Source organism: Schistocerca piceifrons, chromosome 1 (assembly GCF_021461385.2).
Source record: "Schistocerca piceifrons isolate TAMUIC-IGC-003096 chromosome 1, iqSchPice1.1, whole genome shotgun sequence".
NCBI lineage: Eukaryota > Metazoa > Arthropoda > Insecta > Orthoptera > Acrididae > Schistocerca > Schistocerca piceifrons.
The window spans coordinates 577514891-577532441 of NC_060138.1; the positions used below are offsets into that span (position 1 = coordinate 577514891).

The 17551-nt window shown below is 38.3% G+C and overlaps 1 protein-coding gene across 4 annotated transcripts in view; it reads left to right on the forward strand.

Moving 5' to 3' along the window:
- LOC124802186 (helicase domino) overlaps positions 1-17551 on the forward strand; it is a 436722-nt gene that overhangs the window by 176863 nt on the left and 242308 nt on the right. For all 4 annotated transcript variants that reach the window (XM_047263133.1, XM_047263131.1, XM_047263130.1 and 1 more), the window contains 3 exons: positions 1249-1667; positions 6300-6598; positions 11568-11770. In XM_047263133.1, the coding sequence (XP_047119089.1) occupies positions 1249-1667; positions 6300-6598; positions 11568-11770 (921 nt within the window). The remainder of the gene's footprint in view (positions 1-1248; positions 1668-6299; positions 6599-11567; positions 11771-17551) is intronic.

Consider the following 17551-nt stretch of genomic DNA (forward strand, 5'->3'; position numbering starts at 1 on the left):
CCAGTTTTGTACCTACATGAAGATTCTTGCAAACATGTTCCCTTAGATACCTCCAAGTACATAGGGGACAAGATAGTTCTTCAACACTGTTATTCTTTTTGGTGCTTACAAGATTCATTTAGAAATATTATATGCTATTTTTTAAAAATATTTATTTAATTTTGCTAATTCACCCTGTCTGTGACCATGCGACTACCAGACTTGATGCATTGGTAATTTAGGTCATGATCCAATGTGCTTTTGTAGCAACCCACATTTTCAGTGTTAACTCAGTATGTAAAACACATGTTCATACTTCCTGTTTCCTCAGAACAACACAGGAAATTATGAAGCAGAATTGTTGACTATATTTGACAATCTATTCGGCAACACTACACACACATGATGCTGTCTCCAACAATTGCTATTTGAAGTCCGGAATTTATGGGAAGGAAAAAAAAAGAAAGCTTTTGAAGTTTGGCTTTGTTGGAAAGTAGCATGGTTTTCTTGTTATGGCTTATATACATGTATGTTACGTGTGTTTCTATGAAAGAGAAATTGCTACTCACCATGCAGTGGAGATGCAGAGTCGCAGATAGGCACAGCAAAAAGACACTCACAGTTAAAGCTTTCGGCCATAGGGCCTTCATCAACAATAGAACACACACACACACACACACACACACACACACACACACACACACACACACACACACACACACATGACTATCACGCGCGTGTGTGTGTGTGTGTGTGTGTGTGTGTGTGGGTGTGTCGTTTACTGTTTACTATGGCAGAAAGCTTTAATTGTGAAGTCTTTTTGTTGTGCGTATCTGCGACTCAGAATTTCTGTTGTGTGGTGAGAGGCAACTTTCCTTTCATAGTATTGTTGCATTCCATCCTGGATTTTCCACTGTTTGATTTTTACATGTTGATAGTCATATTTTTACATCTTTTGCTGCAAATCCATATGTATGTTATTGTTGACATTTTCAATTTTCCTTCTATGAATTTACATGAATTGCATAAGATTCTCCTTTCTTTTTACTGTATTGACTTTGGCATAGATCAGAAAAATAAAAAGTGTCAGCCGTTGTTGAATATGAGTTAAATATCTATCAAAAGCCATGACTATTTTGTTACAGGGTGTGCTTGCATGCATACTGTTATGAAATTGCTGTTGCCAAAACTGGTGTTTACATGCAAATATTTATATATTTTTCTTTTGTTAATTGTTTTGTGAAACTAATTCACCAATAATGCTTACAGGAGTATTACCAAATGGGCAAAGAGTAACAGTTCTTTCAAAATCAGTGAATAGTTCATCTGTTTCAAGTTCATCAGTGAATAGGATTGTTACATCTGGCACATCGGCAAAACCTGTGATGAGAGTGCCTCCCTTAAATGTGAACACTGTTGTACATTCCAATCATAGCTCAGCCAATAGTGTAGTGATCACTGGAACAACTACTCTTACAACTACTACCACATCTACTTCCACAAAAACTAGTGCAGTGTTGACTCAGCCCGTATTGGCAGCACTTGTGCAACAGACGAGAAATAATGTCACCTCGAAGTCATTAATTACACTGACAGGAGGTAATCTGGATCTGGATGGTGTCAAGTCTTTGGTGTCCACAAATCATAAACAAGAGACAGATGCAAGCAAGGATTCTGTGTTTTATTTGGTAAGTATTTTAAGCTAAAATGTTTAATTGCCTTACAGCATGAGAAATACTAGTTATGCTGTATTTGAAAAAGATGAATATGGAAATTATTAAATATTTGCATTCAAACATTAATATTCAGTGGTATGAGAACGCTATAACACCTCTGAGGGGGAAATTTCTTCACTAAAAACAAGTCATGTTATGAGGTGATATTGCGCAAATTTTTGTCAAAATTAGTCACACCCACTAATTATTTTGGAAATATGGCCTGATAAAAGGTATTTTTAACATGCCAGCAGTTATCTCAAGCACTTGCAGTAATTTATGTATGAGACCTTGCAGAAGAAGAATACTGTTACAATTTGTTGTCACTTAATACTGCAATTATATTAAAAACTGGGTTGAATCATTTGTTGTTGAATGTTTGATTGAAGATTTTTCTGTTATGGAGAACCAAAGACCACACACATTTTTTGTTAGTCAATTCCTGTAAATTTTGAAGTCATATTTGAATTTTTGCGTCTTTCATAGGTGAACTGTGACACTACACAACATGATCCCAATTAAGATTTTATTTGATTTGTATTTTTAATGTGTATGCTGCCAATGTGTAAAAAAGTGATTCAGAAGATCCCTTATTGTTGAAAACAAAAATTTCATTGTGGCATACAGGGTATAAAAAAATTACTGCAGAAATGCTCTGTTGTTCTGATTCATTGTTAAATTAAATACTCTATAATCAACATGAGAAATGTGTCTGCAATAATGGATTCAGAATCACATGTATTATAAATATTCTATGCTATTATGACATGTGGTCAGATGGATTTCTTGTTGAAACATACCATTTCATCCCCATTTGTGGAGGACATCTTCTCAGAGATCTAATACACATTATTGCTCACTAGTGAACCAAGTCAGGATGTGCATCAGACCTACAAAGAAGCTACAACCCTCCTTGAAGATGTCCATTACAGACAGGGATGAAACATCAAGTTTCAGTAAAAAATTCACCTGACCACAGTTTAATACTCAGGAATATTTTAATAACTGTGACATTTCCAGTTGTGGAAGTTTATATTTCACAATTAGAAAGACAATAACAAATTAGTTCACTTATTACCTCATTTACAATGACATACTTATTCCTTACAGTATTTATAGATAATAATCAGACAACAATTGTAATGCACTACCGTATTTACTCGAATCTAAGCCGCACTCAAATCTAAGCCGCACCTGAAAAATGAGACTCGAAATCGAGGAAAAAAACTTTTCCCAAATCTAAGCCGCACCTGAAATTTGAGACTCGAAATTCAAGGGGAGACAAAAGTTTTAGGCCACATCTCCAAATCAAAACAACGTTGGTCCATTGTAATATGAGACCCAATTTAGATCGAATGAATGACGATACAGCTACAGTAGTTTGGTTCGAGTTGTAAGCTTAGCAGTTACGCTTTGCAAGGTAGCCATTGCTATGCGTCAGGCGCTCCGTCCTTATTTATACGGGTACGATTCCTTTTTCACGTGCTTTGTCTGGTTTGAATTGATTGCTTATCTTTCTTTGATCTGATTAGTGCCGTTTTCTTTGTTATAGGTGTTTACGTCACTCTAAGCTGAAAATGCATTACTGTACTGTGTCATGCATTGTTTGTTGCATTCTAATAGTGCGTGTTTACGGCCTGTCACCGCTCGCGGCATGGCTTCCTTTTGTGTGTGCTACCGTCGCTTATAATTTTTTTTATTAAAAAAAAAAAAAAAAAAAAAAAAAAAAAAGAGGAATCGTCTCATTAGCGAAACAATGGCAAGAGACTGGTATTTGTTGTTACTTACACTGCTGCTTGCTGCTTTCTTTGCTAATGATTAACAAGAACCAAATAATAGACTGCGTATGATAGATGTTCTGAACGACAGTTTAGCGAAAATTTTTCTCCATTTGAAAATCTTTGCAGGTGCCTCTTTAGTATGTTACATTCTGCACAGAAATTAGAGTCATCTTAGATTTAAAAATGTAGTCAATTGCCATGCTTCATTTCTGACTGTATCACTATTAGGCATAAGAATAATACAAATATAAAGATGGCATGATATGTATATTCTTCCGCGTTTGCTGTTGTCTCACTCTAGTTTCGTAGTTTATTAGGCAGACAGGATTTAAATGAGGTAGCAGCAAACACGAAAGAATACATGGCAAAATGTTTATATTCGTATGGTATTATTCTTATGGTAAAAAGAATACTGCATGCGATTCACAATTCATAAAAGTTCTTATTAGCAACGATCTCTTGTCACAGGTAGGAAAAAATTCAGAACTTAGAGTTGGCCATATTGACAAACATCCCAAACAATCTTGCCAGTCGGATTTTCGTAGTACATTGAAATGCTGCTGCTACATTCGAAGATGAACAATACGGAATTTGTATTTACTTCGTTGGATAATGTACGAAAATGCAGTGGTCGAAACTCGGGGCGGAGAAAAAAGCTCGTCTTCCACCCCTGTTTTTAAAAAAAGATGCAGCGGTTTTGGTGCAAGTATTTATCTTTGTGCCTACAAAGCATGCCTATGTAGCGCTACATATATTCAACGGCAGAAGTTAGTTGTGGCGGCACCCACCAACATTTTTCAGAACTTCCGCTTGTTTTGCACTCGATTCTAAGCCGCAGGCGGTTTTTTGGATTACAAAAACTGGAAAAAAAGTGTGGCTTAGATTCGAGTAAATATGGTATGTCTTTAATACAACTCACGTGTGTTGCATTGTTTTTATCACTATTAGTGAAATATGAAAGAAAATTGAACTTGTGTTTATACATTGATAATACTGTTTACAAATGATTTCTTTATCTATTTATTTGAGAAAGCTTCTATCACAAACATTAATGTTGCCTACCTGAATCGTTAAGATATTAAATTTTTGCACATACTCATGAACACTGGATACAAAATGTCAACTCGCACTCAACTCAAAAGAGAGGGGTGCAGGATGAAAATTTTGCAGCTATGTTGGGCTGGTCCCAATGGCCAAAAGAAATCGTATTGATTCACCTTCTACAGCTGCTGCCCAAAATTTCATCAGTAAGCTGCACCGGTTTGTTCTGGCTCCTGTAACAGTGTGCTACCGTACTGTGGCACACAGATTTCACTGTGTACGAGGACTGCAGATACATAAATGCAAGCAAACTGTCAGTCATGGTACTTTACATTGTTTCTACCAAGATGGTAATTAAAATGTTGACTATGCCTTCTGAGAGCTGACTCATCCTTTCTGTGAGAGACTGTTAAAATTTTAGAGGTAGCGTCTTAAACTTGAAGTTGCATAACTTTTTACTGTTGTCTGTTAAAGTTGTAGAACTTGTGTTGTTCAGTTGAAAAATTTTAATTATTCCTTGTCTGCTCATTTACATTGTGCTCTACTCATTTACATCATGCTCATATTCTTTATTCACATGTGTTGGAGAGTTGCATATACGCAGTAGTAAATTATTTGAATTTCTTGTTTCAAAAAAGTCATGAGTCAGAAAAGTGCAGTTTTACAGGAGAAGGCACAAACTTCCTACACCATAAACAATCTGAGAACTGAAAACTAAACTTACTGGCAGATTAAAACTGTGTGCCGGACCGAGACTCGAACTCAGGACCTTTGCCTTTCACGGGCATACAATGACATACTTCTTTAGGTACATTCAGTGGCATACATGGATACTGTCTCCGAAATATGTTGCGAATAGTGTCAGTAGCAAAGAAATAATAAATTTAAACATCATTCATGATACAGCCGTTTTTCACAAATCTCAGTGTTTGTGATGTTATATCTCCTGAACTTGGGTTTTTACCCCAAAGTGTTTGTTGCCTGACAGTAAGGGACATGTGTACCAAGTTCAGTTGAAATTGGTCCAGTGGTTTAAGAGGAGATGTGGAATATACATACACACACAAACACACATATACATCCCTTTTTATAATACATTTGGATTATTGGTTATCAATAAAGTAATAATATTACAACCTAAGGCAGTGTTCTTTTGTCCTTATTGACTCATGGGTTACTGTTGACCCTGCAGGTTATATCAGCTTTTTTGAAATTGTGTGGATATGATTTCTAGCAATAGTACATCTGAGCTCTGCAGATAAAAACAAACTCTTCAGTTTATACTACGTCTTCAACTTAAATTACTGTAATTTCTCCCACATCACCTTTATTGCCTATTCATTGTTTTTCTCTGATTTCTCACATTTTGATGCTCCTTCCAATTAAACTTCATATTTTACCATACACTACTGTCCTTTCCCTGTTAACAACACGTCCATTACTCTTCTACCCCACTGTTTTTTTCAGCCACTTTTGTCTTGCTTTATTTAAACTTTTTAGGTATGGTTTTAATGCATTTTGTTTTCACTCTTCTTATATGAATTTGTATTTTTGTTTGATTTAATTCTTGTCTATGTAATGGGAATTTTGGTTTCCTGTGAATTTTCTAATTTTAAGCAGTTGTTAAAAATGACTTATCTGTGCATAATCTTTGATAAAGAAATGCTGATAAATTTATAATAATCTGAATGCAAATAATATGGATAAAATTGAAATGTAAAGTTTCCAACAATATTGTTCTTGTGGTTGATATTTCATTTCTTTGAATTGTGTATTGTTTTAGCCGGAACTGAATAAAAAGCGACATATGAAACGGAGAGAAAAGCTTTGTACGATTAATATGGTCAATCAGAGGCGATGTGCTGCTTGTCCAATCTATGGGTCTGACTTAGTTGAAGCAGTTAGAATTGTCGATCAGCAGTGTACGTCACGTGGATGGAAGAGCAGTGGTTATGTTCATTGCCAACATGCACATAGGCAATGTAACAGACCAGAAGTTTACTGGAACACTACTGAAGCATTAAAGGCTGTGATTCATACAAATACTTCGTATGTCGAAGAACTGAAAGATGCATTTTCAAGGTTAGTTTGTCTTTCTTTTGAAAATTATTTCATGTAAAATTACATTATTGATGTGTAGCCTCGTCCAAATCCCATGGGGCAGTGAAGTTGAATGCTAGTGACACAGTAAAACTTCATATAGTGGTAATACAAACCACTCACAAGTGTGCAGAAAAGACACTATAAAACTGTTATTGTTTTGGACATTTCTTACATTCCAGTAACACATAGCACATGACTTATATTAAACTGCTCTAAAATTCTTTTTGAGAAATACAGCTAATAGCTTCACAAGAACCATTTTTACGTTTCGTAGCAGATTTGCTTTTAAACTGTATTGAAACTAGTTGACTTTTTGAACGAACCATGTAATGACAATTTTATGATTATCATGAAATACTATTACGCAATTTCAGTTTTTCTGCTGAGACACAGTTGTCACTGGTGTTTCAGACAATGCTAGATATCATAGCTTAAAGCATCACTTGGCCTCAAAAATTATTTTCAGTATTGGCTTTGAGGTGGTAAACATAGAGGTACTCACTTTTATTTCACAGAAAAGTAAGGAATTCTTAGAGCTACAGTAGCAGGTTTACTTGCACTGCTTTTCACATTTTTGAATTTACAGGGCGGACTGTTTTAGTGTCTGTTAACACCAACGTTTACTTTATAAATATCCCTGTCTTTTCACTTTTTAGTTTTTCTAGTAACTCAGCAAGATCATTATCAAAATAATTGCTAGTGAATTCTGGACTTGCAGCCAACCAAGTAAATAAATCCCTCGCAGTTGAAAAGAAAAACAGAGGTTAATTTCACCTTAGGAGAAGTTTTCTTTAACTATATGTGAACAATATACCCACAGTATTTCAATACATCTCTTACTGTTTTCCCTCCTAGCTAACTATTGCAGTATCTTTGACAGTGGAGCAACTGATGGTTGTTTTTAAGTTTAATCAAGTGTAATTTTGATTACTGCCTTTCCCGCTGTTGCACCTCTGGCTTTCAGTATTTTTTTCAGTTTTTTCTCCTCTTTGATGACATCTGTGGGAAGACAACACTCTTCATTTGAGAGTGTTGTGGTCATCAACTATGAAACTTTGGCATCCTTCCGTGATGTTGGTTCCTCCTGTAAACTGTTTACATTTGTAAATTTGATTTGCCTTAGTTTAGTGTAGCTATTCCATCACAGAAGCATCCTGAAGGTGTACGACATTTCTGGACATTGCCGTAAACTTCGTCAAACAGGAAGCACCAATTCTCTTTAACAATTGGATTCATGCATTACACTTGTGGTAGTTGAGGACTTGCCCAGTCTCAGAGTTATTGTTGATTGCATTTTAAGTACCATTTCCAAACACAGACTGCAGTCATGAAACCTTCACAATTGCACCAATGAGCATTTAACATCTTTCACCTGTAATACTGAATGATCTCTCATTGCTCCAAAAAACATTTGACTCAGTATTAAATCAAAGCATATTAACAAAATTACAGTCATATGGGGTATGAAATAAAATTCGTAACTGGATTGAGGATTTATTTTGTAGAGAGGATGCACCATGTTACCTAGAGTGAAGAGCGATTAACAGATGAAGTAATTGTGGTCATACCTTGGCCTTGCTGTTCATCTTGTTAGAGATGATGTAGTTACATAAATGAAGTACTATTTGGAAAAAATAGTTCATGAAAAGAAAGTCATCTGTATGTGTAAGTAAATTTTCAAAATAGTTTTTTTTATCTGAATCATTAAAAACCAAGTGATAATCATGTAATGATGGAGTTTCTTTGGTGAATGTAGACTGGGCCAAGTGGAGGTTCTGGCCAGATAGTTACATGTCTGAAGGATGTGTGTGGATAATGTAGTCTGCTGCGCAGCTATGGCCGCTTGTGTGGAATCCTCCATTACAAATATATTTCCAGATCATCAGATTTATTCAAAATATAAACCTCTTTTATTGATCAGCATCTGCATCTATATACACAAGCCACTGTGTGGTGTGTGACAGACAGTACCCTGTAACACTTATTAGTTGATTTCTTTCCTGTTCCATTCCCAGACAGAATGAGGGAAAAATGACACACTATATGCCTCCATATGAGCACTGATTTCTCATATCTTATCTTCGTGGTCCTTAAGTGAAAAATATATTGTTGGCAGTAGGATTGTTCTGCAGTCAGCTTCAAATTCTAGTTCTCTAATTCTCTGTAGTGTTCTTCGAAGAGAATATAACCTTCCCACCATGGATTCCCTCCATAACATTTGCATGTTGTTCGAACATACCAGTAACAAATGTAGCAGGCAACTTCTGAATTGCTTTCATTTCATTCTTTAATCTGACGTGGTGGAAATCTCAGAGAGTCAAGCATTACTCGAGAATAGGTCGCAGTAGAGTCCTATATGTGGTCTCCTTTACAGATGAACCACACTTTCTGAAAATTCTTGCAATAAACTGAAGTTGACCACTTCTCTACCATAATCCTCACTTGCTCGTGACATTTCATATTGCTTAGCAATGGTATCCCCAGATATCTAAATGGCGTGACTGTGTCAAGGAGGACACTGCTAATGCTATATCCAAACATAATGTGTTTATTTTGGTTTATTTTTTTTTTTGTACTCGTCCACATTAACTTATACTTTCTATGTTTAGAGCCAACTGCCATTTATCAAACCAACTAGAAATTATGTCTATGTCATATTGTACCATCCTATAGTCACTCATCTTTAACACCTTCGTTTACACCTCAGCATCATCAGCAAACAGTAGCAAATTGCTGGTCATCCAGTCTGCCAGATCATTTATGTATACAGAAAATAATAGCAGTCCTTTTGCACTATCCCAGCCACTCCTGGTGATGACCCTTGTCTCTGATGAACACCCACCATCGAGGTTCTATTATTTAATGAGCCACACATATCGGGGAACCTATTCTGTATGCTCAAACCTGTATTAACAATCTGCAGTCTGGTACCATCTCAAATGCTTTTCAGAAATCTAGGAATATAGAAACTGCCAATTGCCCTTCATCCATAGTTCATAGTATATCATGTGGGAAAAGGGCAAGCTGTATTTCATGTAAGCAGTGCTTTATAAAACAGTGCTGATTCGTGGACATAAGCTTTTCAGTCTCTAGTAAATTTATTACATTCAAACTTGGGATATATTCCAGAATTCTGCAGCAAACCGATGTTAAGGATACTGGTCTGTAATTTTGCATGTCTGTTCCTTTACCCATCTTATATACTGGAGTCACCTACACTTTTTCCCTGTCAGTTGGGACTTTGCACTGGATGAGAGATTACCAATAAATGTCACAGAGTACTCTTTGTAACACAGAGTTGATATTCCGTCCTGACATGGTTACTGATTTTTTTTTTTCAACACTTTCAGTTGGTTCTCTATGCCAGGGATGCTATTACTGTGTCACACATGACTCTGTGCTATGGCCAGATGATGGTACATTTTTGTTATTCTCCTGCATTAATTATTATTTAAACATGGAATTTAATTTTGATTTTGTTGTGTATCTTCAGCTGTCACACCAGACTGGTCGATGAGTGACTGGATGGAACTGTTAGACTCACTTAGCAGTTTTGTGTAGGACCCGAATTTTCTTGTGTTTTCTGCTAGATGTTTCGCTAAGGTGTGAAGATGGTAGTTGTTCTTGTGTTGCGCGCAGATCTTTTCACTCGTGCACAAATCTCTACTAATCTTTGCCTGTTCACTTGCCAGTTCTTTTTTGAATCGAGACTGCAACAGCCTTTGCTTTCTCAGCAGTTTCGAATTTCTTTGCTAAACCACTGTGGGTCTTTTCCGTTGTCAGTGCCCTTACTAGGCACATACTTGTCCAGAGCATGATTTACAATCTGTATAAAGTTTATCCATAATTCCTCTTGTCCATCATACCGGACCTAAATGATTGCAGTTCATTGTCCAAGTTAGGTGCTAACAGCTGCTTATCTGTTCTTTGTAGCAGAAACAATCCTAGACTTCTTGATCGATTTATTAACTTTAATAACCTCAGTAGATTTGATGACATCATGATCTCTAATTCCTGTGTCCTATACTGGCGCCGTTGATGAAGTTCGGCCTCGTTGTAACTACGAGGTCTCAGATATTTCCATTACATGTGGGCTACTGAACTAGCTGCTCAAGACAGACATTTGTCTTAATTTGTTATTGAGTTACTCTTTTTGAAGATCATGTCTGTTCAGTGTAGTCACTGTATTTTGTGCCATAATTCTGTTTGATATGTTACTAGAACTCTTTGTTATGTCCGCTAAGTTTCTTTGGTCCTTTTCCAAACTGAACATTGCTGTTGCCAGTTATACCTGTATTGTGGCTAATTTTTAAATTATTGTTGCTTATGAGAGAGCTTGCCCACCCTGTTCATTTGGTTTTAAAATTTATAATGTTCTTCGATTGTTATTACTAACAAGAGATTTGTTGCCAAGTGACCCTTTTTATTAATTTAAATCCCTTCCCAATTTTTCCATTGAACCATTCTAAACTAAGATAGTAGTTACATACAGAAATATTTGTGCATTCTATATTACCTCATGTCAGTTCTTATGTAGTTACCTCACCAACAAATAAATTATTTTCCGTATAATTTGTTTCCATCTTGCAGGACTTCTGCTTCCCTTCACATCTATTCCCCCTCCCCCCACTTGGCATTCCAGGTTACATTACATGCCTCTGTGACTCTCAGTATGTCTTTGAACATCTGCCACAGATCTGTTAAACTTTCCCATAACATTTTTATGCTAGCAGATAATACCTAACATGTTATGTATTTCTCTCTGGACTGAACAAAAAAATTAAAAATAAATGGAAATCCTTAGTACTTATGTATTGCAAATCATTGCTATACCCTCACTCCTGGGATGTCAGTTCTAAAAATAAGACCAAACGATTTATGTTAGTGCTTGTCTTATCCTGGAAATGTATTTAATTACCATTTTTCTTATGAATAATTTTTTTTGCAGGTTCCTGTTGTTTGTGCCAGCAGTGGCAGCACCTCAGCCAAAATTTCATGTCTCTCACCCCCCACCTTCACGATTGTGGGAAGACAGAAGATTTACAGCTGAACTTCAACGGGAGTTGTCACCTCGTTGTGCATTGTTGTATCCTGTAGTGAGCGCAATGGCAACCCAGTTTCCTGATCCCAGGCTTATTCAGTATGATTGCGGTGAGTAATAATGAAGTATCAGCTGTCATTTTCCTATATTACTTAGCTGCTCGCGTAATATCTTCATTGATTTAATGTAATACCCTCCCATTATGTGGGTCTTAAGATGAAGTTAATGCACAATTTCTCAGCAACTGCAACTGTTATTTTCAGCACATTAAAATACTTTCATTAAATAATTTGAAGCTAGCCGTAGGCGGTAATTTTATCAATCTTCACCACTTAGCTTACTGCTAGTTTTATTTCCTTGCCTCAGAACTACAGATAGTTTTATTTCCTTGCCTCAGAACTACAGATTTTTTTTTTTTTAATAATTGTGTGTTACTACATGAAATAAGTTAAATTTCTGAGCATTACTTCATAAGAGTAGCAGAATATGTGCTTCAAGTCTGTAACCTCCCTATTACACTAAATTTACAAAGTCTTTACAAATCTTCATTGGGGAGGGAATATGTGGTGCATTCACTTAATTTGGTGTGGCAGTCATACTACAGGTGCTAGGTACAGTATAGCAAAATCATGAAAAAAAAAATGTATGTATGATTAATTTATCCAGTCATAGACACAAACTTGTATAAGACTCAGAACTAGCAAAATTTATTTTGTGATGTGGGCCCCTACACTAATAATAATCAATATGTGATATTAAAGTTAACCTGTAATTAACATAAAATAAGGGAAAGGCAACTCCCCACCTATAGAGAACTGATGTGTGGCGTCACGTACCAGGCTTCTGTAGATAAGTTGTTGCCCTTCCCCAAAAGGTCCCTCCTCAAAATTAGGAATCAGTGGAAAAAAATTGTGTGCAGAATACTGTGAGCTACATACTTAACACCCCCCCCCCCCCCCCCCCCCCCCCCCATTTTGACTGGTTTGATACCTTAAGCTGTCTACTGTTTATTCCTGCATTGTGCTAGTCTTTTCATCTCAACATCCTCTATAATCAGTTGTGCATACTCTAGTCTTGGTCCTCCTCTGCTGCTTTTCCCCTCAGCAGTTCCTTCCAACACATATCTAAAAGCAGTTTCCCTTTTTCAGTTGTGTACAGTGTCATCAAAATTCGCTTTAGGGGATTTAGAGAAATAAAAACATCTTATATGTGATGTAATTCTTCAGTCCTTCCCAGCAGTCTGTTGACATCCTGATGTGTCGGGTATTCTGCCACATAAAGCATCGTGAATGGGAATTCTGCCGCATATGAGCATTGTTCGTGCATGATATTTTGACAGTGTTACTTGTTATCTTCATCGTATGCTACGTTACACTCATTGTTGAGTAGAATGGGTCCAGTATTTATAGCTATGGCCTTCCCCCTCCATGGTCGACTCCAGGTATTTTGTCTACAGTCCGTTCCCTCTAGCAGCATCCTTAGGCAGTACCTCTTCAATCTGGTGTGCCTGCCCACACGCTAGTGTTTCGTTTTTGGTCCAATGCAGTTCCAGGTGTTCCCTCTGTGATCCACTTCTGCTAGAAATGTTCTCAGGTGTTCCCTCTTCGGTCTGGTATGCCAGGCCGAGCACTATTATTTCGTCTTTGGAGCAGTGCACCTGTCTGCACGGCAGCATTCCATTATCAGTCCAGTTCAGTTCTATGTGGATGATAACCTTCTTGATCTGGATCATGATAGGGAGAGATTCAGTGAGTTTCTGAAACATCTAAATACATGCCACCCAAATATTAAGTTCATCTTGAAACTGGAAAAGGATGGCCAATTGCCATTTCTGGATGTACTTGTCAGAAGGAGAGCTGACGGGTTGTTCGGCCGCTGTGTGTACCTACACTTGCTGATTTATACCTGCAAGCCTGGTACTGTCACCACCCTGCACATAAGAATGGAGTTCTGCTGACATTGGTTCACAGGACACCCACCTTGTCAGACAAAGATAGTTCAGCAGCAGAAATAGAGCATTTACAGTTAGTTTTCTGCAAGAATGGATACATGGCCAAGCGGATTTGGAAGGCCCTTCAACCAGCCAATCCATCACATGATCCAGAAGAAGAGCAAGATGAGGCGTAGACTATGATATACCTGCCCTACGCAGGATCTGTTTCTGCCAAAATCATTAGGTTTCTCAAGAAGCGTAACAGCAAATGTGTGTTTTCTCTACCTTCCAAAATAAGAGGAGTAGTGGGAAATGTGTAATGTGACTCGGGGCTATGAAAACCAGGAGTTTATAACATACCCCACCAATGTGGCATTTGTACACTGGACAAAGAACTAGAACTGTAGAAAACCAGTCCGAGGAACATCAGAGACACCCAACTAAGCAGGCAACTATGTCAGCCATTGCTGAGCACTGTATGGAACTCGGTCATCAATGAAATATGATGAAATGAAGCTACTGGCACAGACCCCCAGGTACTGGGATCTTACAAGTGTGTCTCTATGGAATATAGTGCCCCAATGCAGGGTTGAGTGGCTACGAGCTGGGATGGTGGGAGCAGGTGATGGAGGTGAGGGGCAATCCCAGCACACACTCTGGAGCCGTTGCTGCTTACTAGTCTCCTAGCGGCAGTATCGTGAATTACACGTCATTTCGTAACCCATTTGTTTTTCCAAGCTCTGCTGGTACTGCTGTAGAGATCCCAGCGGGATATCTTATGTGCGTCGTAAATTGTGAAGGAAACAATTGGTAACACATTTCGTGCACCACCCTGTAGCTCTCAACCTCATAAGCTCAGAAGAATAAAAGCTACATACAGCAGAGTTAGAGCCAATGTGGCACTCGGTGTAGCGGAACTCTAAATCATGTTACACTTTGTTGTCCTTCGGAACTATGGTACATGCTGCAATAACTGCTCGGCTCAAATGTGCCCTTCCTGTATGACAGTGAATTGATACAGGGAATGGATTAGGTCAGGTTATGTACTTTGAGTCAGAAATGTTATATTCAGTGCTGGCAGTGACCCCATAAGTGGAGTAAATCCAGTGAAAACCTGTTTGCTGGCAATGCAGTCTGTATTCTGCAAAGCCGTTGGGCAATCTAGACCCCCCCCCCCCCCCCTATCTAGCTAAGAAGAAATGTACTGCGCATCTGCTCTTGCTGGTTTGTATTACCCTGTGACCTCCTTTTTACAATGTTGTAACTCCTCCTCCATCATTACTGCATGTCTGCTACCATCTTCCGAAATTAATAATACCCCGCAGGAATTTTCCAAGAACTACCCACTTCACTGGACATACATGAATGGTGAACACATGTAAACTGTGCTTGTTGTCCTGTTACTGGGAATCGAATTAGAATATATAATCGCGCTCAGTCGGTTTTCAGTTCTACTGATCCTATGCAGTAGCGGAAGGGTAGGTTTTGTAAGCTGGATTCCATAGTGGCAGTGCGGTCCATGCTTTCTGTAACCCTGACACAAAGCAATGTTGCTATGACTTCTATTTCTTCCGTTCTCACCCCTGATGTATCACAACCAGAGGGCAGGGACAAATATCACCCTTCCTCCCTCCTCAAAAGGCTGTTGCTACTAGCAAGCCTATTCACAAACAACAAATTACAATCCTGTGCATGCGGTACTTTTGACACAGGCTCAACCACATCTTTCTGTCTCTTCCTTTGATTCCTTCTCCTCATGTTATTCACTGACTCCATCCTTGAAACTCCAGAAATTGACTGTGGGCAATCTCAAAAATGTCGTAGATGCTCAACATGTACACTATTGTTGTCCATGACGGCAACTAAAGCTTCACACTAACTGGTGAGGTAGTCTCCACCACCTGCTAGCATCCTTAATACATTGTGATGAACTTCTTCATCTCCTCTTTCAGCTTGCGAACTGGATGACATCACCCATTTCCTACTTTATACTGCAGTAAAGTTACCATATATCTTACTGATTCCTCCTCCTTCTCTAAGGTCTTTGTATTTGGCTTCTGTGCTCATTTCCATGTGCACATTTGCAATCAACTTAGCTTTACTTTCTTTACCTCTTTGGAAGGTTGCGGCATTTTCCGACCGTACACCTCCTCGGATGGGGATAGTCTAGTATTTGTGCTCTCTTTTTGAATAATATGCCAACACGACACCTCTTATATGAGCATCCCAGTCACAGTGTAACTTAACATTTTCCCAATTGTTCAATTTACCAGTTCCTTTCTACCATTGGCCTGTTTATGAAGAGGACTAGTTCTTGACTTCTCCACATGCAGTAATAAACACATTGAGTGAGGTGGCACAATGGTTAGCACACTGGACTCACATTCAGGAGGACAATAGTTCAAAGATGTGTCCGGCCATCCTGATTTAGGTTTTCCATGATTTTTCTAAATCGCTTCAGACAAATGCCAGGATGGTTCCTTTGAAAAGGCATGACTGACTTCGTTTCCCATTCTTCTCTAATCTGATGGGACTGATGACCTTGCTGTTTGGTCCCCTCCCCCAAATCAACCATTAATAGACACAGCTCCTTCAGTAAGTCTGACGAAATTCGATATTCCAATGCCTGTGTTATTCTGATTACAATGCAAAGTTCCTTTGAACACGCATGCATGTCCAAACGAACACACACTGCGATGACTACAGCCATTATGAAATACATTAAATGAATTCACAGTTGCAAATAAGGACAACCACCAGCTGTAGAATGTAATCACAACAATGAAAATTTGTGCTGGACCGCGACCCAAACTCGGATTTTCTGCTTATCACGAGTGGTCGCCATATCATTTGGCAATATCATATTTATTTGCCGATACCAGGCAAGCGACTTTCAAGTACAACACCTGACCTATATGGGAATATACATCATGGATGTACGAGAACAGGTTGTAGACACATGGTTGACGATATATGGGAGTTTGGGTCTGGCCGCGAGTCGTGCACAGAAAGCCAAATGGTAAGGCGACCACTCACGATAAGCAGGAAATGCTAACCATTACTTGTGTGACTGGTTGCCTGCTAGTTCAGCATAGCAACCATCTCCACATACCAAGAAAAGTGATCTACTATTGTTAATATGAATTAATTTCCTGCTGAAGTATGACTGAATACGTCAATCACAAGCATTTCAAATGGTTTTGATGTTCCTGATAGCCTCTGCAACAGTAGTCCCTTACGATTAAAGTCAGCTCACTGTACAAACTGTACACAATTCCTTGCGTAGTTATCCACATCCACCACTATCTCTCAGCTATGCTCTGGTTTTCTGCTGCGCACACTCCATGACCAGACAAGAAGCTCTTCTTAAACTTCACTGGCAGTACTACCTGTGGCCCTAGCCTTGTTTCCTTGCACAACAGTCTGTGACATGTGCTAAACTGTGATTGCATCCAGTAATGTTTACAATCACTACCGGCCCTCTGCACTTCCTACCGCTGTGCAAGAACATGACCGAGAACTTTCAACACTGCTGCCTCCTTGCTTAATCCATCAGTATTCCTGTGCTTCTTCCCTGGCTTGTGTACTATTTTGTAGCCGAACTCCCTTTGTCCATCTTGTCAGCCTGCAGATGCATCCTTCAGTCTCAATAACCACTTCAAAATAGTGTGGTCAGTCATTACTCGAAATTTATTTCTTTAAATGTTACATTTAAAATACGTGACACCATAACTGAGTCCTAACATCTCCTGCTCTGCTGTTGAATAGTTCTTCTCTGGTGAATTCAGTTTTCTCAACGTGTCTGTTACAGGATGCTCTTCATTGTTAATCTCCCGGTTTAAAGCACATCCCAAAGCATTATTACACGTGCCTCACAAAAGGATAAATTTCTTCTGAAAGTCTCGAAATGCCAGAACCAGGCTGAATGTTAAAACTCTCGTCAGTTCTTCAAATACAT